Source organism: Panthera uncia, chromosome D4, assembly GCF_023721935.1.
Source record: "Panthera uncia isolate 11264 chromosome D4, Puncia_PCG_1.0, whole genome shotgun sequence".
Taxonomy (NCBI): domain Eukaryota; kingdom Metazoa; phylum Chordata; class Mammalia; order Carnivora; family Felidae; genus Panthera; species Panthera uncia.
This window is the reverse complement of record NC_064807.1, coordinates 139,222-162,442: the sequence shown is the minus strand read 5'-3', so window position 1 is coordinate 162,442 and position 23,221 is coordinate 139,222. Positions and strand designations below refer to the sequence as shown.

At 40.0% G+C, this 23,221-nt stretch overlaps 1 protein-coding gene across 2 annotated transcripts in view; it reads right to left on the bottom strand.

Annotated features, from left to right (window-relative positions):
- MFSD14B (major facilitator superfamily domain containing 14B) overlaps window positions 1-20,328 on the bottom strand; it is a 73,873-nt gene extending 53,545 nt beyond the window's left edge. Inside the window, exon 1 of one of the 2 annotated variants that reach the window (XM_049633972.1) lies at window positions 19,919-20,328. In XM_049633972.1, coding sequence (XP_049489929.1) covers window positions 19,919-20,026 — 108 coding nt within the window. In that variant the 5' untranslated portion in view covers window positions 20,027-20,328. The remainder of the gene's footprint in view (window positions 1-19,918) is intronic. The other variant, XM_049633887.1, reaches the window with a different exon arrangement.
- Window positions 20,329-23,221: the final 2,893 nt, after the last annotated feature.

Genomic DNA, 23,221 nt, shown 5'->3' with positions numbered 1-23,221 from the left:
TACAGTCATATCAAAAGGATTCAGGCACCAACCTGAAGGAACTCCCACTGGGCAAAGACTGAGTAAAAAGAGTAATATCTATCATTGACTGAAACAGATCATATATGTTCAAATTTACAAGTCCATTCATCTTAGGAGGATGCCAGAAAACCAAGCCATCATTCTGAAAACTGGTAAATGAGGAGGGGGGAAAAAAAGGGAAGCATTCCTTCTGCTTTTTGTGTATCTTAGAATAATCAAATATTTGACTAGGAAAAGCTCTTCTTTTTTAAGAATTTTGATAATGGACAAAGGAATGATTAATTTAAAATCCTGCCACTTTCTAAGCCTCACTGAAATAGTCAACTAGATATCAAGCATTAATGCCTGTTAAAACAATTAGGTTAAAAGCTGATAAGGCATTTTATAAGGGAATGATTAAGCTGACAATACCTAAAACCTCATCATTACAACATCACAAAGAGAGTTATTTGCTGCGTGATGTGTTACACAAGAAATAAACCACATATAAAGTATTCTTCCCAAAATGAAATAAAAGAAACAGAAAGCTTGGATTCAATTTAGCTGATATGTAAGGACCAGTTTATAGAAAATGCAGGTGAACTAAGCTTGGCCTTGTGTGTTTTTAACTGTTAAGGTTAGGATGATGAATACAGGGGTAGTATTCATAACAAAATATAAGGAAACTAAAAAGCTTCAAAGAGGTTGTCAAAAAAACTTTTTAAAGAGTGACTTGTATCATTACCAGTGTCTGAGAATACCTGTCTCCCCATATCCTAAGACTACAAGTAATTTTTAAATATTTGCTAATTAGAGGGGCGCCTAGGTGGCTCAGTTGGTTGAACGTCTGACTTCAGGTCAGGTCATGATCTCACACTCCATGAGTTCAAGTCCCGCGTTGGGCTCTGTGCTGACAGCTCAAAGCCTGGAGCTTAAAAAAAAATTTTTTTTTTAATATTTTCTAATTAGATATTTTAATGGTTATATCATTTTATTTTGTATTTCCCTGATTACAAGTGAAATACTACTTCTTCCCTATGGTTCTTAGAAAGTTGTATTTCTTTGTCTACAAATTGTTCATTTTGCATACTTTTCATTAGAGAAGGTAATTTTTCATATTGATGTATAGGACTTCTTTATAGAAAATACCAAATATATTGATATTATATAACATTAAATCATTCAATCTCCCTTACCTGCTGGCACCCATACCCTTAAAAACTAAAAGGCACAGACAATTCAACAGTAATAACTGGAGATTTCCATACCTACTTCTAACAAGGATAGAACAATTAGAAGATCAACAATGAAGTAAAAATTTTAGCAACACCACACTAACTAGACCTAACATTTATTGAGAACTCTACCCAACTAGAGCAGTACATTCTTCTCATGTGTACAGAGAAATACCATAAAACAAGTCTAAATAAACTCAAAAGACTGAAATAATACAAACTATGTTATCTTGACCACAATGTAATGAAACTAGAAATTAGTAACATAAAGAAATTTAGAAAATTGACAAATATGTGGATATTAACATACACCTAAATAAACCATAGGTCAAATAAGAAATCATAAGTCACAAAACTTTCATATGAACAAAAATGAAAATATATCAAAGTTTGTTGAATGCAGATGAAGCAATGCTTAGAGGGAAGTTTATGGCCGTAAATGCCCGATTATTAAAAAAAATACATATATATATCTGAAATCAGTAACTTAACTGTTCACTGTAAGGAACTAGAAAAGCAAGAAAAAAGAAAGAAATAAAGGGTTAGAGCGGAAATAAATGCAATACTGAGTAGAAGAGCAAAAAATGTCAAAAATCAATAGAAGTCAATTTATGAAACTATCAAAAAATTAACAAATCTTGGGGCATCTGGGCAGCTCAGTTGGTTAAGCTTCCAACTTCGGCTCAGGTCATGAACTCGCGGTTTCTGAGTTCCAGCCCCGTGTTGGGCTCTATGCTGATAGCTCGGAGCCTGGAGCCTGGAGCCTGCTTTGGATTCTGTGTCTCTGTCACTCTCTGTTCCTCCCCTACTCGTGCTCTGTCTCTATCTCTCTCTCAAAAATAAATAAAGATTAAAAAAAAAACTTAAAAAGAAAATTAACAAATCTTTAGTGAAAAAGAGGTTGTATTAGTGAAAGAGTACTACGGGCAACTATAAGCCAATGGACTGGATAAACTAGATGAAATGGACAAATTCCTAGAAATACACAATCTACCAAGACTAAGTCATGAAGAAAGAGAACATCTGCACATATCCAGAACTAGTATTCAATAAGTGATCTAAAACCTTCTGCCAAAGAAAAGCCCTGGACCTCATGGCTTCATTGGTAAATTCTACCAAACATTTAAAGAAGAATTAACATTATTCACTCTGGAAGTCTTCTCAAAAATGAAGAGGAGGGAACACTTCCTAACACAGTCTATGAATGAAGCATTTACCTGTACCAAAGAAAAAGACACTACAAGAAAAGGCAACTGCAGATTAATTTTCCTTATGCTTTTGATGCAAAAATCCTTAACAAAATACAGTGAAACCTTGGATTGTAACTTGCTCTGCAAGTGTTCCACAAGACAAGCTAACACTTCTAATAAATTTTAACTTGATAAAGGAGTGATGTCTTGCAATAGAAGTATATGACACCGAACATCACATGATCACAACTGAGCCAATAGTTCTCCTGTGTGTGTGTGTGTCTGTTTGTCTCTCTCTCTGTCTCTCTCTCTCTGCAGGATTGTGGGGGAATGTCTCCCATGCTCAGATGCTCATGCTCCATCTCAGGCCGTGGTGTTTGGCAGAGATCAGTGATTTTTCAGAACGCTGGAAGGTGCCCAAACTGGCACTGGTGTATTTTTTTGCCACTTCAAAGCACCTATCGATAGTTCTTTGCTTTTCCATTACAAGAGTGAGCTTAGGAATGCTTTGCTTCATTCTAGGTCAGGCTGCCTGCAGATATAGACCCTTTCCTCTGCTGCCTTATTGCCAGTTACAATAAATACATGACAAGAGTTTATTAATACTGTACTGTCATCAACATCTGTGCGAGTGTATAAAATGGCCCTCATACAGAAAAAGATTCCAATGAGCCAGTGGATAGCAGTGATTCCATTAGTGATAATGAAAGTCGTTCTACACAATAACCCTCCTCTCTTGTCTCCCTCACACCAGCTACTAAGGTCTTCAAAGGTAAGTGCAGATGAATTTATTTTTCTTTATATTTTGTACTTTATTATTCTGTATTATATTACAGCATTGTAACCATTTTTATATGAATATTTTTGGGTTGTGGAACGAATTATCTGCATTCCCATTATTTCTAATGGGGAAATTCGCTTTGATATACATGTGCTTTGAATTATAAGCATGTTTCTGGAACGAATTATGCTTACAAACCAAGGTTTTAGTGTAGTAGCAAACTAAATTCAGCAGCTTGCTAAAGGGGATCTAACACCATGGCCAAGTAAGATTTATTCCTGGAATATAAGAATGTAAGAACAGTTCACAATGAAAATCAATCAGCAGGACACACCACTTTGAAAAGGAGGAGGTTGGGGGATACACGATCATCTCCACTGATGCAGAAAAAGCACTTGACAAAATTAATAGCTTTTCATGATTTAAAAAAATCTTAAAAAGGATAGAAGGAAATTACCTCAATATAATAAATGGCACATATGAAAAATCTACACCTAACATCACAATCAATAGTGAAAGGCTGAGAAAACTTTTCCTTTAAGATCAGGAACAAGAAAAAGATGCCTGCTTTTAACACTTTTATTTAACATAGTATTGGGAGTTCTAGCCAGAGTAATTACATAAGGAAAAAAAAAAATCCAAACTGGAAAAGAAAAAGTAAAATCATTTGTTTGCAGATGCCATCATCTTACATATAGAAAACCCTAAAGGTTCCACAAAAACACTTTAGAGCTAATAAGTGAATTCAGCAAAATTGAAGGACAAAAAATTCAACGTGCAAAAATCAGTTGCATTTGTATACACTAACAATGAAAATTACAAAAACTACTCTTTTGGGATGCCTGGGTGGCTCAGTGGGTTAAGCATCTGACTCTATTTCAGCTCAGGTCATGATCTCACAATTGTGATCATGATCTCACGGTGGTGAAACTGAGCTCCACATTGGGCTCTGCACTTGGCATGGAGCCTTCTTGAGATTTTTCCTCTGCCCCTCTCCTGCTTGCATATGCTCGCCTGCTCTCTTTCCCAAAAAACAAACCCAATTCTTTTTACAACAGCATCAAAAAGAATAATTTCTCAGGAAAAATGAACCAAGTAGGCAAAAAACTTTAACACTGAAAACTACAAAACACTGCAGATAAGAATTAAGAAGGCAAAAATAAATGGAAAGACCTTCTATGTTCAAGAATCAGGAAATTCAACGTTGTCTAGATGTCAAAACTGCCCTAAATGATCTATGGATTAAGTGTCATTCCTACTTAAGTGCCATGACCTTTTTTGCAAAAATAAAAAATCCATTCTAAAATTTATATGGAGGAAGGTGGGTGGGGGATGGGCTAGATAAGTAATGGGTATTAGGAGGGCATTGTTATGATGACCCCTGGGTACTGTATGTAAGTGATGAATACTGGATTCTACTCCTGAAACCAATTTTGTACTTTTTTTTTAAGCTAGAATGTAAATAAAAACTTGAAAAAAAAATTCATATGGAATCTCAAATGACCCTGACAAGTCAAAACAGTTTAAAAAACAAAAACAAAAACAAAAACAAAAACAAAAACAAAAACAAAACTGGGGCACCTGGGTGGCTCAGCTGGTTAAGTGTCTGACTATTTCAGGTCAGGTCATGATCTCTCAGTTCGTAGGATTGAGCCCCACGTCAGGCTCTGCACTGACAGCACAGAGCCTGCTTGGGATTCTCTCCCCGCCCTCTCTCCGTGCTGCTCCCCTGCTCACTCTCTCTCTCTCAAATAAACATTAAAAAAGCCCCCAAAAAACTGCAGTATTCACATTTCCTGCTTTCAAAGCACACTACAAAGCTAATCAAAACAGTATGGCACTCAGGCACCCAAATGGCTCAGTTGAGCACCCAATTCTTTTTTCTTTTTTTAAATTTTGTTTATTTATGAGAGAGAGAGAGAGAGAGAGAGAGAGAGATAGCGAACAAGCACAGGCAGGGAAGGGGCAGAGAGGGAGAAAGAGAATCAGAAGCAGGCTCCAGGCTCTAAGCTGTCAGCATGCAGGGCTGAACCCATGAACCACAAGATCATGACCTGAGTTGAAGTCAGATGCTCAACCAACTGAGCCACCCAGGCGCCCCAAGCACCCAACTCTTGATTTCAGCTTAGGTCATGATCCCAGGGTCGTGGGATCAAGCCCCACATCACGTTCCATGCTTAAAATTCTCTTTCCCCCTTGGCTCCTTTCCCCACTCACACTCTCTCACTCTCTAAAATATGAATGAATAGATGTTAAAAAAAAAAAAAAACCCAGGGCACTACTGGCATAAAAACAAAGACCAATGGGATATAATAATAGAGAGTTCAGAAGTAAACACTTGTATAATGGCCAAATGATTTGCAACAAGAGTGCTAAGACCATTCAGTGGAAAAAGAATAGTCCCTTCGACGCAGGGTCCTGGGAACACTGGATATTCACATGCAAAATAATGAAGCTGGACCTTTTACCTCACTTCATGTACAAAAAATTAATTCAAAATGAATCAAAGCCCTAAACATAAAAGCTACCAACTATAAAACTCTTAGAAGATAACACAGGAGGAAAGCCTCATGACAATGGACCTGACAATGATTTTCTGAACATGACACCAAAAAAAAAAAAAAAACAGGCAACAAAAGAAAAAATAGATAATCTGACTTGATCAAAAAGAAAAACTTTTGTGCGTCAAAGGGCATTATCAACAGAGTGAAGAGGCAACCCACAGAATGGAAGAAAATATTTGCAAATCACCTATCTGGTAAGGAATTATTATACACACAGAAGCATGCACGCACATACGTATAAACTCCTAAAGTTCAAGCACCAAAAAAACAAACTGATTTAAAAATCTGCAAAGGACAAAAAATTACATGAAAAGATGCTCCATATCACTTATCATTAGGGAAATGCAAAGCTAAACAATACTGAGATATTATCTTGTGCTCAATAGGATGGCTACGATTAAAAAGAAAAAAAAAATTAAAAACCTGAAAATAACAAGTGTTGGCAAGGATGTAAACTTGTGCACTTTTGTGGCAATGTAAAATGGTATAGCCAATGTGAAAACACTATGGGAGTTCCTCAAAAAAATTAAAAATACAATTACCAAATATCCAGTAACTCACTTCTGGCTATATACCCAAAAGAAATGAAAGCAGGGTCTCAAGGAGATATCTGTACACCCGTTATTCACAATTCCAAATATTCACAATAGCCAAAAGGTGATGGATTATACAGCCCTGAAAAGGGAATTCTGACAACTGCTACAACACAGCTAAATGTTGACAGCATTACGCTAAGTGAAATAAGCCAGTCGTACAAGGACAAATACTGTATGATTCTGTTATATGAGATTTAGAGAGAAAGAAAGTACAATGGTGGTTGCCAGGGACTAGGTGGGGAGAGGGAAATGATGAGTTATTTTTTAATGGGTACAGAGTTCAGTTTCAATGATGAAAAGTTCTGGAGATGGACAATGGTACTGGTTGTCCAACAATGTTAATATACAAATGCCACTGAACTACATACTTAAAAATGACTAAAATGGTGAATTTTATGTTATGTGTATTTTACAATTAAAAAAAAAAAAAAAAGGAACTCAAAATAGATCACAGACCTAAAAGTAAGGTCCCTTAGTTTCATCCTGAGTTTGTATATATAGCACTAACCGCACCATCCATGCAAGAAAAACTTGGCACGCTGGACTCCATTAAAACTAAAAACTTGTGCTCTGTGAAAGACACTGCTGAAAGAATGAAAAGACAAGCCACAGAGTGGACGAAAGTATTTACAAACTCGTATCTGATCAGGGACTTGAATCAAGAACTCTTTCAATTCACCTATAAAATGACAAGTCACACAGTTTAAAAATGGGCAAAGGACCTGTATAAACATTTCTCTGAAGAAAATAAAGAATTGGTCAATAGGGGCGCCTGGGTGGCGCAGTCGGTTAAGCGTCCGGCTTCAGCCAGGTCACGATCTCGCGGTCCGTGAGTTCGAGCCCCGTGTCAGGCTCTGGGCTGATGGCTCGGAGCCTGGAGCCTGTTTCCGATTCTGTGTCTCCCTCTCTCTCTGACCCTCCCCCGTTCATGCTCTCTCTCTGTCCCAAAATAAATAAAAAACGTTGAAAAAAAAAATTTAAGAATTGGTCAATAAACACATGAAAAGATGTTCAACATCCTTAGCCACTAGGGAAATGCATATCAAAACCATAGTGACATACCACTTCAGACCCACCAGAATGGATGTAATAAAAAAATATTAACAAGTACTGGTGAGGATTTAAATAGGAACCCTCACACACAACTGTTGGGAATATAAAATGGTACCCCACTATGGAAAATAGTTTGGCATTTCCTCAAGATGTTAAACAGAGTTACCATATAACCTAGCAATTGTACTCCAATACCCAAGACAACTGAAAATATGTGTATACAGAAACCTGTCAACAAATGTTCACAGCAACATTATTCATAGTAACCAAATGTAGGAACAACCCAGATGTCTACCAAGTGATGAATGGATAATCAAAAAGTGGTATATCCATACAATGCAATATTAATCAGCTATAAAAAGGAATAAAGTATAAATTTATGCTACAACATGGGTAACTTGGAAAACTTTATGCTCAATCAGAGAAGCCAGGCACCAAAGGCAACAACATATAGTATTATTCCATTTATGTGAAATGCCCAGAATAGACATTCCACTGGAACAGAGAGCAGATTAGTGGTCACCAGGGCCAGAAGGTAGGGGAAGATAAGAACGACTGCTAATGGGTACAGGGTTTCATTCTGGGGAGATGAAAATATTCTGACAGTGGTAATGGCTGCACAACCTTGTGAATATACTAAAAATACCTGGATCGTACACTTGAATACAGTGAATTTTATGTGAATATATCTCAATAAAAATGCAATGGTAAAAAAAAAAAAAAGAGACACAAAGATGCAGAAAGAGGCTGACTCTGCCTCTTGGCTGTGTGTGCAGCCTGGAACCCTGACAAATACCTTGAGACCATGAGAGCCAGACAAGTCAATACACTGAAATCACCAAGTACCTGGGTCCTTGATTATGCTGCTTAAGTGCTAAATGAACCAATCCTGAAACTGTCTTTCCATCAGATTTCTTGCTAAACGAGTTAATAAATCTCCTAATTATAAAATGGGGTGGGGGGAGGGGCAGATCTTAACAGACACCTAACCAAAAATGATACAGAAATGGCAAATAAGTATACGAAAAGATGCTCAACATATGTCATTTAAAAATGCAAATTAAGGGGCACCTGGGTGGCTCAGTCGGTTAAGCGGCCGACTTCGGCTCGGGTCGTGATCTCGTGGTCCGTGAGTTCGAGCCCCGCGTCGGGCTCTGTGCTGACAGCTCAGAGCCTGGAGCCTGTTTCAGATTCTGTGTCTCCCTCTCTCTGACCCTCCCCCGTTCATGCTCTGTCTCTCTCTGTCTCAAAAATAAATAAACATTAAAAAAAAAAATAAATGAAAATGCAAATTAAAACAATGCAATTGTTGGATGATAGATCTTAAATGCATATTACTAAGTGAAAAGAAGAAAGTCTGGAAGGCTATATAGTGTATGATTCCATTTAGGTAAAACTGGAGAGGTAAACAGATCAGTGGTTGCTAGGGGTGGAGGAGTAAGGTTAAACAGGTGAAGCACAGGCAGTGAAACTCATGTTTGTTTAATACTGTAATGGTAGAAAACAGCACTATGTGTTTGTCAAAACCCACAGACTTTGAACCCTGGTATAGGTTAATTTTTTAAAAAATGTTTAGGAGGTCAGAGAATCTCAGCATGGACTGCAGAGTGTGATAAAGGTAACTGTATTAGAAATGCATGAATCAACTTCACTGAAGAGGGTGGGGGCAACAGTTAGTGATCTAAGTAACATTAGGGATGAGTAGGGTCTGTAAGACCAAAAGGCAAAAGGTACCACATTTAAGCACTGTATTAATTGATAAATATGTTCCCACAAGGGTACAGATAACCATTCTGAAATCAGTGTACTGGAATTGAACAATTAAGTAAATGGATGGCAAATGGTAGGAGTTACTTTTTTCACTGCTGGAGCGGAAGGTTATCAACAAGGGAAAAAGCTAGAATGATCCCTGTGATAACAGATTAGAGTTGGAGATAACACTATGAACTCATTTTAATTTTACATAGATACAGATGACCATATACAGAACTATTTATAGATAACATGTATACACAGGCTAATATACACATGTATATTTTCCTTGCTCTGTCACCCGAGAGAACCTAAAAGTAATGACATCCCAGCAGCCCAAGAGCAGTCAGTTCTGGTGCCCTGATCTTGGTTTCAAATACAATTTTCCAAAAAAAGGAGCCAGAGCTCCTTAGAGAAATGGCTGATTCTAGGACTAAGGCAGGAAAAATACAAGAGAAATCTGGCAAATCTTGTAGTACCAGAATATATTGCTAAAAACAAAAAACAAAACACCCCAATGAAACGCCAAAAACATAGGGATATGTCAAAGAGCTCCCAATGGCCAAAGCTGTGGCAATATGAGGCAACAAAACAAAACAGTACTGGATTATAGCTAATATAATAAAATATATATTTCATTATATATGAAAATATATAGCTAATAAAGTTATAAAATATATGTATTATAAAATACATATCTACAAATCTATACTAGTAAGATGACATAGTAAACAAGTGGGGGAGAAAAGACAAATCTGTGCAGAGGAACTCCAAATGCAAGAAATTCCTTCAAGTTTTGCCTTCAAGGAAGTGAGGCAAAACTCCCATTTCTTAAATGTGGGCCGCATGTACTTTCTTCTGAAGAGTACAGCATAGAAAGAGGGGAAGAAGAGTATCTTTCTAGAGAAAGGTGACAAACACTACCTCAGACAAAATGTTAATGTCAACAGTGACGTGTATCCTTGATATGTTATGAAAATGGCACTTTACTTCTGTGGGCTTTCCTCCTCTAAACCCGTAATCCCACCCTAATCATGAGGAAACATCAGATGAATCCCACTTGAGGGACATTCTGCAAAATAACCAGGACTCATGAAAATTGTGAAAGTCATCAAAAACAAGGAAAGTCTGAGAAACTATCATAGCCCAGAAGAACTTACAGAGACATGAAAACTAAATGTAATGAAATACTGAAACAGAAAAAGGGCATTTAGTAAAAACCAGGAAAATGTGAATAAGTATGGACTTTAGATGATGGTAAGGTATGGACATTGGTTCATCAGTTTTAACAAATATACCATACTAATATAAGATGCTAATAACAGAAGGAAATGGATGTGAGGTATATGAAACCTCTCTATACAACCTTTTTTCTGTAAGTCTAAACTATTCTAAAATAAAGTTTCAAAACATTAATGGGCAAGAATACCAAAAACATCCTGAAGGTGGAAAGAATAGGGGAAATATTTGAGCAGGGGTTGGGAAACTACAGCCCACAGCCTAAATCGATCACCAGTTTTTGTAATATGTTTTACTGAAATTTAGCAATGCTCATTCATTTACATATGTCCAAGGCTGCTTTTGTGCTACACTGACAGCACTGAGTAGCTGCAACAGACTATATGGCAGAAAAGCCTAAAATATTTACCATCAGGTTCTTAACAGAAAAAGTTTGCTGACCCCAAAGTGAATAACTAGATCACAAAGGGGAGATCATAAGTATCAGTAACCCCATATAATATCTGAGAAGCTGCTGACATTCCTTGACCACCCTGAACAGAGGCAGGTGCTTCCCTACCAAATTCCTGTAGCTTCTTTTCCACATACGACTAGTCTCTCTCCTGTACTACACAACACCTCTCAAAGGCAAGGATCTCAATAGTAATTCTCTAAATGCACCCTGAACTCAGCAGATAACTGGCTTTTATGACGTTAGAAGTTGACTTCCTACACCACCAAGACATATTTGCTAACAAATTCCCAACTGTGTTCATGTTTCAGCAACCGTGTGCATAAACAGACTAGTCACCTCCTGAGACTGCAGCCTTGAGAATTCTTCAGGTCCGGAAGTTGAATCTTGACTAGTCAACCTGACCAGGATCATTCAATGACTAAAGATAGGAACGAACTACATGGACCAATTATGGCCAATGAGGTATGAGGGGAAATACGTGGAGGGTTTATGGACTTTCCTTCATTCTTCTAGGGACATATATCAAAACATTACTGTTTCCAGTTTGAGGGCACTGTTGTGTAAGCATGTGATACTTAGCATCATAGCCATCCTGAGACCACACGTGGTCAATCTTATGACCCCAAACTATTACCCTGGGAAGAGCAGAGCATATGAATGTAATGAGCCCACCATGTCTTTGGTGATATTACGCTACTAAAATAAGCACACAATCTCTGTACTACCTATCATGTGCAATAATAAACCACTTACCATCAAGTTATCATTACACCATGTACAATGTTAACCTATTAAAAATGAAATATTTTGATCTTGATTTTTATGGATAAGCTGAGGAACTAAGAACTATAACTGTAAACTGTTGGCTCTATTGTACTTCTAAGCAGAAAAATTATTTTAAAATATATTTTAATTGAAAACGAGTACTCCATAGTTGGGATGTACTGCCATAAGATTCATAGTAATCTCTGCAGTAATGCTGAAGACATATATGAGAAGTATATTTCACTCTAAGCTCTGAGTATTTTAATAACATAGAAGTTTACTACTTCTTGCTTATATCCTTTGTATTTATCTGGTTAGTAAAATGCTCCATCAAAAATAAATTCTTTATCAAAAATCTTTTTAAATATAAACACAAAGATGAAGTACATAAAAAGTTTTAAAACGAATAAATGATTACACCTAAAGGCTTTGCTTTTCTTCCTCCTAATACTGAAATGCCAGTAGGAAAAACAATTTTACGGCTTCTTTAGATGAAATAACTTTTCCACAAAAATTATGAAAAATTTCTCAGCACTAAATTAAATAGTTGAATACATGCAATCACTATGGGGTTGGACAGACAAAGCATTGATTAAATATTTGTAAGATAACTGCTTTTAAGTCTTCAAACTCTATAATTTACCAACCACCACCCAACTTAAAGCAAACCAAGATGCCAAGGACTACTTTTGTAAATATTCCTATCTCTATCAACCTTATCTAAGAATGAAAATATTCAAACCCAAGTGGTTAATTCACTCAGCATGTATATGTTGAGCTCTAGTATGTCTGCTAGATGTTGGCAACAACGGTATCAATAGATACTATCCTGTACTCGTTTAATGAAATATAAATCTTTAAATGGAAATGAACACTATAAAGAACAAGGACACAGCTCAGAGACAGTCATTACAAAAGATCTAAGCTGGGGCACCTGGATGGCTCAGTCGGTTGAGTGCCTGACTTCAGCTCAGGTCATGATCTCACGGTTCGTGGATTCAAGCTCCGCGTCAGGCTTTGAGCTGACAGCTCAGAGTCTGGAGCCTGCTTCAGATTCTGTGTCTTTCTCTCTCTCTCTCTCTCTCTCTCTCTCTCTCTCTCTCTGCCCCTCCCCTGCTCACACTCTGTCAATCTCTCTCTCAAAAAATAAATAAACATTAAAAAAAAAAGATCTAAGCTATACTGCAAAAATTATTCTACAATAGCAGGAGAAGCAGCAACAGACACCATGCCAAGACCTGATCAAAGCACATTACAGATGCTACCATTTTTTCTGCACTGTAGTCTTCAAGATAAAAACTATCATCATCCCCATTTTATAGATGACAAAAGTCAGATGCAGAGAATTCATGTAACTTGCCCAAGTCATAGAGTTACTAAGTGCCTCAGCTGGTATTCCATCCAGAGAATCACGTACCTCCAGAGTGTATGCTACTAACCACTGTACTGCTTACACTACCTTTCTTAGCCTACAGTTTTCATAAACAGAATCAGCACATACATGACAGGTAGCCTGGACTGCAGCAACCTGAGTAAGAGGTGACAGGAGCCAAATGTAGGCAGTTCCTCAGGCAAAGTGCAGCCTTTTATTTACCCACCCACCTCTGTTCCCACACTAAGGAGTCTGGCTGGGCTAGTATGTGCCTGGACAAAAAAAAAAAAAAAAACAATCTCCATCAACCCCCTCACTTGCTTTCTCAACATGACCTGAAAAGATGAGACTAGCAAGAGCACCTGACTTTTATCAATCAGGTCATCTGCCTTCAATTGGAAAAAGATAAGGGTGAAAACTACTCCCGTTGGTCCCAAACATGATCTCCAACTCACAGATCACGGTACACAGTAAACATCAGTGAGTGACTCCCAACATGGAAGCAGGAGAGAGAAAGAGGCTGTCATATACACAAACTGACTAGAACTGGGTTTCCATAAATAAACTGATACATCTATATCCTGCTGATTTTTGGCAGGAGTGCCAAATCCACTCAAAACAAAAGCACAGTTTCTTCAACAAATGGTGCTGAGACCACTGAATTTCCACATATAAAGAATGAATCTGAAACCCTACCTCACACCATATAGAGAACCCAAACCAGATAAATGATCTAAGCTAAAACCACAAAACTAGGAAGAAAACACAGAGCTAAATCTTGGATTTAATCATGGATTCTTAGACATGACTCCAAAGCAGCAACAGTAACAAGCAACAAAAGAAAAAAGTAGATATTGGGCTTTGTCAAAACCACAAACTTTTAAAATGAACCAAAACCCTAACTAAGTGTATGACATAAAACTCTCACAAAACAACATAGGGGAAAAGCTCTGTAACATTGGATTTGACGAGATCTTGAATATGACACCAAAAGACAAAGGCAACAAAAGTAAAAACAGATTAAATTGAATGTTACCAAAATTTAAAACTTCCACACATCAAAGGATACAATCAACAGAGTGAAAAGGCAACCTATGGAGAAGATATTTGTAATGCATGTACCTGAAAAGAAGGTAATATTCAGAATACATCAAGAACCTCTACAACTCAAAGTAACAGTCCAATTTAAAATTGAGCAAAGGACTTCTGGTGGGAATTTAAAATGGTGCAACTACGATGGGAAACAGCATGGCAGTGCCTCAAAACTTAAAAATGGAATTACCCAATGATTTAATAATTCCACTTCTGGATAGATATACAAAAGATCTGAAAGCAGGGTCTTAAAGAAATATTTGTACAATCATGTTCACAGAAGCATTATTCACAATAGCCAAAACAACAGAAGCAATGAAATACTCAACAGATAAATGGAGAAACAAAATGTGGCATATACATAAAACAGAGTATTATTCCATCTTGAAGGAAATTCCAAGACATACCACACATGCCTTCAGCAATCCTGAAGACAACATGTTTCGACATGTGTCAACAACAACAACATTGAGGTCATTATGCTGAATGTCACAAAAATACAGTGTAGGATTCCACTTATATGAGGTATCTAGAGTAGTCAGACTTATAGAAACTGAAAGCAGAAAGATGGTTATTAGGGAATGAGGGACAGGGTAAATGCTATTTAATGGATATAGAGGTTTCGTTTTACAAACTGAAAAAGTTCTAGAGATTGGTTTCACAATAACGTAAATACATTTAACACTACTAAGCTGCACAATTAAAAATGGTTGAAATGGTCAATTTTATGATATATGTATTATATTGCAATGTTAAGAATTTTTTTTTTCAACGTTTTTTTATTTATTTTTGGGACAGAGAGAGACAGAGCATGAACGGGGGAGGGGCAGAGAGAGAGGGAGACACAGAATCGGAAACAGGCTCCAGGCTCCGAGCCATCATCCCAGAGCCCGACGCGGGGCTCGAACTCACGGACCGCGAGATCGTGACCTGGCTGAAGTCGGACGCTTAACCGACTGCGCCACCCAGGCGCCCCAAGAATTTCTTGAAGTCACTGTGTTTCTATATATTGGCAACAATTATGAATTTGAATTTTTAAGAATTTACATATTTAATATTTACACTATTGTACAACAGCATCAAAAAATTTGAAATGGGGTATACTCTGACAAATGATGTGAAAGGCCTGTACACTGAAAACTCCAAAACACAGGTGGGAAATTTTAAAGATCTAAAATAAACGGAGGGATACCTCTTTCATGAATGAGAAGATTCAATGTTTTCAATTCTTCCTAAACTCATTTTCAGAATCAACACAATCCCAATGAAAATATAAGCAGGGTTTGTTTGTAAAAATTGAAAATCTGATTCCAGAATTCTAAAATGCAAAGGACATAGAATAGCCAAACAATTTTAAAAGAGAACAAGTGTGGAAGCCTAACAGTACTTGTTTCAAGTATTAATATATACCTCTAATAATACATATTAAGCAGTATTGATTTACAGATAAAACAGAATACAGACTGACATATATGAATAACTGAATTTTGACTAAAGTGCAACTTTAGTGAATAAGAAAGTCTTTTCAACAAATGATGCAACAGTTATCCATACACAAAAAGAGGACTTCCATCCATACTTTGCACCATATTAAAAAATAATTCAAAATGGTCATAAAACTAATTGTAAAATCTAAAAAGCTTCTAAAAACTGAAGGAAATCCTTGTGATATTGAGTTAGGCAAGCATTTCTTAGATATAAACCAAAACCAATCCATAAAAGAACAAATTGATAAATTTCATCAAAATTAAACATTCTGCTCTTCTAGAAAAATTTTTAATGTTAATTTTTGAGAGAGAGAGAGAGAGAGAGGGAGAGAGAGAGGGAGAGAGAGAGAAAGAAAGAGAGAGCACAAGCAGGGGAGGGGCAGAGAGAGAGGGAGACACAGAATCCTAAGCAGGCTCCAGGCCCAAAGCTGTCAACAGAGTGGGACTATGGGCTCAAACTCACAAACCGCGAAATCATGACCTGAGCCAAAGTCGGATGCTTAACTGACCGAGCCACCCAGGCGCCCCAAACACTCTGTTCTTCTAAAAGCACAGCTTAAAAGAAAATATTTGTGGGGCGCCTGGGTGGCTCACTCGATTGGGCATCTGACTTTGGCTCAGGTCATGATCTCATGGTCCGAGAGTTTGGGCCTCGCGTCGGGCTCTGTGCTGACAGCTCGGAGCCTGGAGCCTGCTTCAGATTCTGTGTCTCCCTCTCTCTGATCCTTCCCCGTTCATGCTCTTTCTCTGTCTCAAAAATAAATAAACATTAAAAAAAGAAGTTTTTTTAAAGAAAATATTTGCAAAACATATATCTGATAAAGGACTTACATCCTAAATCTATGAAGTACTCTCAAAAATCAATTATAAGATAAACAACCTAACAATAAAAATAGGCAAAAGACTCGAACAGACGCTTCACCAAGAGGATATAAAGATGACAAATAAGTTTATGGAAAGATGTTGAATATCATTAGCCAGAGGGACATGCAAATTAAAAACAAAATAAAACAATTAAAATACAGATCTATTACAAGGGCTAAAATTGACCAAGTGTTGAGGATGTAGATGAAGTGGAACTGTCATAGTGCTAGTGACAATGTAAAACTGTAAAATAACTTTAGAGAATGGTTTGGCAGTTTTCTTTAAAAGTTAAACAATATACCTACCATATGATTTAGCCACTGCACTCTAAGTATTTACTTAAAAGTATATCCCATACAAAGACTGGTACACAAACGCTCATAGCAACTTTATTTGTACTGCCAAGCCTTAGTGATGAAGCAAATGTTCATCAACAGCTGAATGGATAAACAAATTGTGGTATGGTATGTCCATACAATGGAATACTACTCAGCAACAAAAAGGAATGCACTGATTTATACAACATGGATAAATCTCAACTCATGCTGAGTTTAAAAAAAAAAAAAAGCCAAAGCAAAAAGAGCATATGCTAGAAAATTAACAGTAATATATACTGACAGTAAGTAGATAAATGTTTGCCTGTGAAGTAGGTGGAGAGAAGATATAAAATGGGCACAAGGAAACTTCTGGGAGTGATGGATATATTCACTGTCTTGATTGTGGTAATGATTCCACAAGTGTATACACATGTCAAAATACAAACCTGTATAAACATATATAGTTGTTACTATGTCAATTATATTTCAATGAAGCTATTTTTAAAAGATAAACAAATACAAAACTATTGTATTAAAAAGTCAAGCAGGGGCATCTGGGTGGTTCAGTCTGTTAAGCATCAGACTCAATTTCGGCTCAGGTCACGATCTCACAGTCAGGCTCCAGGCCCAGCTGCAGAACGTAGCATGTGGAAATGATACTAGACAGAAAGGTAAGCAGAAAGATGCATAATTTGTGGTCCCAGCATACAACATGAACATTTAAAGGTATTCACGGGGCGCCTGGGTGGCTCAGTCGGTTGAGCGGCCGACTTCGGCTCAGGTCACGATCTCACACTCCGTGAGTTCGAGCCCCGCGTCGGGCTCTGAGCTGACAGCTCAGAGCCTGTAGCTGCTTCAGATTCTGTGTCTCCCTCTCTCTGTGACCCTCCCCCGTTCATGCTCTGTCTCTCTCTGTCTCAAAAATAAATAAACGTTAAAAAAAAATAAAAATAAAAATAAAAATTACAAAGGCATTCACTTGCTTTCCCAGCCACCACACATTCCAAACGAGCACCAGTGTCTGAACTCTGCCACCTGCCCATGCTAATCATCTCACTAAGTACAGTAAGTATCAAGAAAATTCACTGTCAGTATTCACTGCAGTTTATCAATACGGAGTCCATGCACCCTCAGAGACCAGGAAAGACTGGGCAGCAATCTATCTGTGCCCAAATTAGCAGGTTAGCATCAGGGTCCCACAGGAGAAGGAACCAGGGAATAGAGTCTAGGTTTCCTTGAGTAAACTTCTTTGAGTAAACATCCTTCAAAAGTTCCAGCTCTAAGCATATAAAATTATCAACTTTTTTTTTTTAAGTTTATCTAGAGAGAGAGAGAGAGAGAGAGAGAGAGCGAGCGAGCAGGGGAGGGACACAGAGAGAGGGAGGGAGAATCCCAAGCAGGCTCTGCACTGTCAGCACGGAACCCCACACAGGGCTCAAACCCACGAACGTAAAAGCATGACCTGAGCCAAAATCAAGAGTCGGACACTCAACCGACTGAGCCACCCAGGCGCCCCCAAATCATCAGGTTTAATTTTTAGTAAATGACTTGTCAGGAATCACGTATACATTCTGACCATTCATGCTGAAAATATTGAGAAACAGTAACAGCCAATATTTATTGAGAACTTACTAGGTACAAGGTTGCAGTAACCCTAGCAATCCTCTGAGGTAAATACTATTATTAATTCGGAGATGTTATGTAACTTGTGCAGGTAACAAAAGGTGGGAACTGGGATTCTGAGCATGCTCACTTAATCACTATGCTACAATGCTTCAACCTGCTGGGTTATTTATTTTTATCCAAAAAGCCAAGGAGAACCAATGAAAAAACTTAAGGACAGCAGTAATTATGACACTAATCAACCAAGAACTGATGGTGAGGTTAGCAAGGGTCCCGAGAGAGAAGTCAAACTCTAAGTCAAAAACGCTGAGGAACTGAACCAGAGGGATGCAGAGGAAGCCAACAACCTAAAATCTTCGCCTGGTAAAATTAGCTACACTTGGCAAAGTACTGGGTGTCCTTAAGTACAGCAACGGATGAGGGAAGCTGTTTCCCGTGTTACTAGCTTGGTGGCTGATGAGTAATTATGGTCTGTCCATGCAGACCCAGGAGGACCCGGCGGTTTGGCTCAGTTGAGGGGCAGGAATATGAGGTCTCCTTTTTAAATAATCAGAAACAAAACGAGAAAAACCAATTCTCTGGAATTTCCTCTCACCATGAAATAAACCTCCCTTTCCAGACATCTTGTCTTTGAAATGAGGAACCCTTAACGCTTTTTCAAAAATGAGAACTCACTTGAGCAAGGAGGGCCCTTCAACACTACTACTAAGCCCTCCTCTCCTTTTATGGATGAGGCACCGAGTGGCAGGGCACACCGTTCTCACAGGACCAGTACCAGAACCAGCTCTTCGGGCTCCATTCTACTTCCCCCTCCTCCCAATTCTGTTAATGCAGACTCGTATCACCAAATAATATTCATCTAGCGTCTCCTAAAAGCAAATATAGGTATGTAAGCTAAAAATCTGTAAAGCAAAATTTGTAAAAAAGAAAAAAAAAAAGTCGACCGCATACATTTAACTTTCCTAAAATTTCTGGTTTTCTTTGGCAAAACGTTTCCTTGGTGTTACCCTGTAACGTTTCTGTATTTCCTGTCCTGAATAGAGCAGAAAAACCCAGGGTCTTTAAGGAAGACTGGAGCTCTATGTTTTCTACTCCCCCATAACGAACCGGAGGCGCCTCTGAGCCAGCGGGCTCTGCCGAAGCCGGGCCTATGAAATCAGCGCCCCGGCGGCCACCCGAACCCGGCGGAAACCCGGAGGGAGAGCGGCCCGAGCGTTCCCGGCCGACAGGCCCGCACACGCCCGAGGAGGCCGGGCCGGGAACTGCACCACGGAAGTGGAACCGCCTGCCACACGTCTGGAAGTTCCCGAAAGGACTAAACCACTTCTCCTCGGGGCCCCGCGCACAGTGCTTCCCGAGACAACAAACCACCTGAAGGTTTGTCCGGCGAGGCGCAGGAGTGGCCCCGGAAAGGACGGGCTGCCCGAGAGCCGGGGCCCACGCGGCCTGTCCACGTACACCCCCCCCCCCCACCTCATCCCCGGGCTCCGCACCCCGGCCCCGCCCAGGCTCCCTGGGCCGCACCCGCGCTCACCGAGAGGCCGCCGGCGGCCTGCGCGCCCGGGCGCTTCTCTGGCATGGCTCCCGCCGCGGGCTCCGACGCCGCCGCGTCCTCCGGCTCCGGCGGCGGCTCCGCGCTCATGCCGCGGCCATGCCCGCGCCGGCTCGGGGTGCTCCGGGACGACGACGACGCCGCGGACGCGGCGGCGGGGCCCGCGCCCTCATGGGCTCCGTGGCCCGCGGCGGCCTGCGGGTCGGGTGGCGGCGCCAGCGGCGACGCCGAGGGCTGTAAGGGCGGCTGAGGCCGGAGCCACCAAGGAGGCGAGGCCGGGAGCGCAACTGCAGAGGCCGCCGGTCGCACCCGCCGCAACGACCGCGACTCTCGCAGCGGCCAGCGGCGTCAGGGGCGGCCCCGGACGGTCACAAGGCCCCGCCCCGCGCCCCAGCTCCCGCCTGGAGCTGGGCGCCCGCGCCGGAGGCCTCCGGCAGCGCCCCGCCCACCTCAGGCCCCACCTCCACGCCTCCGAGGCCGCCGGGGCGTGCTCACGCGGCCGCCCGCCGGAAGTATGTCATCTCCCACGGCCAGGCGGCCGTGCTGTTTCCGGAAACACTGTCCAGTCTGGGGAAGTGACTTAGATGGCCGACTGTTTTGTAATTTCGGCGCTTGTGGAACGGCTCCTGGTGTCCTCTTCAGGCACAGAAATGGACACATCCTGACGCGGAAGGACACCCCTCTCCAGTCTGGAGTCCAGAACTGGGAAAGCGCTATATGTACTGTGACCAGGCAGTCTGTTCCTCTGCGAAATCCGAACAAGCTGAGGGCGAGCCCAGTCAGGCTGTGGGGTGCGGGGAAAGGACGGTGTTAGGAAACGGGAGGGCCCCTGGTCCAGTCTCGGGCCACTGATGGCTCCAGCACGGCGGGTTATGCACGGGTTACTCAGCAGCACAGAACTTAGCGTATGGAATATCTAGGGAAAGTGAACACGAATCCGGGCTTCATAAATGCTAATATCGTCATCACTGGCCACTCAGAGACCTTGTGAGCTGCACAATTTGGAGTACCGATACACGATACACTCAGAGTATTTTCTCCTGCTTAGATAGTTCAGCATTCATTCAGTGCCTCCTTGGGAGGAGACGAGTACCTTGAAACCCTGAAGGCCTCGTGTCTTCCTCCTCATTAGACCCAGATGGATTTAACCGAGAATGAAGTAAGTGCCATCAGTCCACTACTGATTTACATCTTGTGTTATTACCGTGAGAATTAATAAAAGGAAACCGGAAGGGGGAGCTCTCATGCCCTATCCCTTGGGTCAACTGGAGACCCAACAAGAAGAGACCCAATTGAAAATCCGCGGTGCTTTAGCTACTAGTTATTGTCCCAGCAGGAGGAAGAAAGGTTCTTCTCTTCCAAGCTCCAATGAAAAGCCATTATACTTCAAACTCCTCGTTTACTCAAACGAACTTTTTGTTTGTAATAGCTTTCCCAACTTTCTCTGCAAGAGAACATTCCTCTCCTTTGTTCTTGGGGATGTCTATGGTTTTGCCAGTAGCTTGCTTCCTTGCCCTGAATTGCAATTCGTTGATATTTCTGAATAAACCCATCTTTGCTGGTAAAGTAACTGGCAGTTTTATTTTTAAAGTTTATTTTTAAAGTTCCAAACAGTTAATGCACAATCCTAAATATTTTTGTCTGCTCTGACATACTGTATAAACTGGCTTAGGTCCCTCCCAGGCCTTGAGCTAGTATAACCTTGGTGTCTTAGCTCAGGCAGCATAACAAATACCACAGACTGGATGACTTAACAGTCACGTTCTGATGAGAGCTTTTTTTCCCCGGCTTACAGATGGCCTCCCTACTGTGTCCTCACAAGGACAAGCTCTTTGGTTTCTCTTATAAGGTCATTGATCTCATCATGAACACCCTGCCTTCATGATCTCATCTAAAACTCACCACCTCTCAAAGACCCTATGTCCAAATACCATCACATTGGAGGTTTGGGCTTCAACATTCACATTTTTGGGAGGACACAATTCAGTCTGTAGCACTTGACCTACAGAGACTGTTTAGACTGTGCTTCCCAAAGCACATTGATGTCCAAAATTGGCTTTTCCTGAAAGAACACTATTGTTTTCTTAATCTCAAGCAATCAACGTAATTGCCCCCTAATGCAGGGACTGTACTGCTACTCGGCCTTGATTAAAGACACTTTAGTTCACAATAGGAGACTGATCGAATTTTAGAAGTCACCAGCATTGAATTGAGACTAAGAAATTTCCCAACAATATCTTAGCCAGGTTGTCATCTAACTTCTACTTAAACATAGCCAGAGAAGAGATGTGTTAAACACACCCAATTCACTTATGGATAGCTCTCATTATCCTTTTATTGAGCTAAAGACTGCTTACCTCTTTCAGCCATGCTTTCCTCCTGCCTCTGCCTGCTTTGTGTATATAAAAATGTCTAATTGCAATTGCTTAAAATGTCAAAATAAACCTGTCATCTTTCCTGATTATCCTCCAAATGCATACCAATTTGTTAAAATCCCAGTTGAAATGCATTGGCAGAAATATACCACTGTAAGTAGTATTTGATGAAAGCACTGTGAGGTGGTTCCTTGATCTGGACAGTCATAAAAGTAATTTTTAAGAGGTGAATTGTGTAATTGCATTATGTTAACAGTTATACCATGGGATTTAAATAGACCCTTATCCTTACCTCTTAATTTATTCAGCACTGATCAAGGTCAAAGACCTGGGAATCCAGGGACACCTTGGTGGTTCAGTAGGTTAAGCATCCAATTTTGGCTCAGGTCATGATCTCACTGTTCCCCAGGTTGAGCCCCACGTCAGACTCTGTGCTGACAGCTCAGAGTCTGGAGCCTGTTTCAGATTACTGTGTCTCCCTCTCTCTCTGCCCCTCCCCCACTCACACTCTGTCTCTCTCTCTCTCTCTCTCTCTCTCTCAAAAATAAATATTTTTAAAAATTAAAAAAAAAAAAAGACCTGGGAGTCCACATAATTTAATCCAACATCCTAGGCTCTAAGAAAGTAATAGTGCTCATGGAAAGATGCGTGTTACCTTGTTTCATCCAAGAGTGGTTTAGATATCTTCAATTGTTTGAATTCATATTATTAATGAAAAGATGCTTCTCAGGATGTTAATAGGTATGCAAGAGGAAGAGTGTTCCCCTGGTAGGAAATAACTATGTGTTAAATAATTACAAAATTAAAATGTTTTCTTTTTTGTTGCCAGATTTCCTCTAGTTTTATTTATTTTTAAAACATTTTTATGTTTATTTTTTGAGAGAGAGAGAGCTGTGGAGGGGCAGAGAGA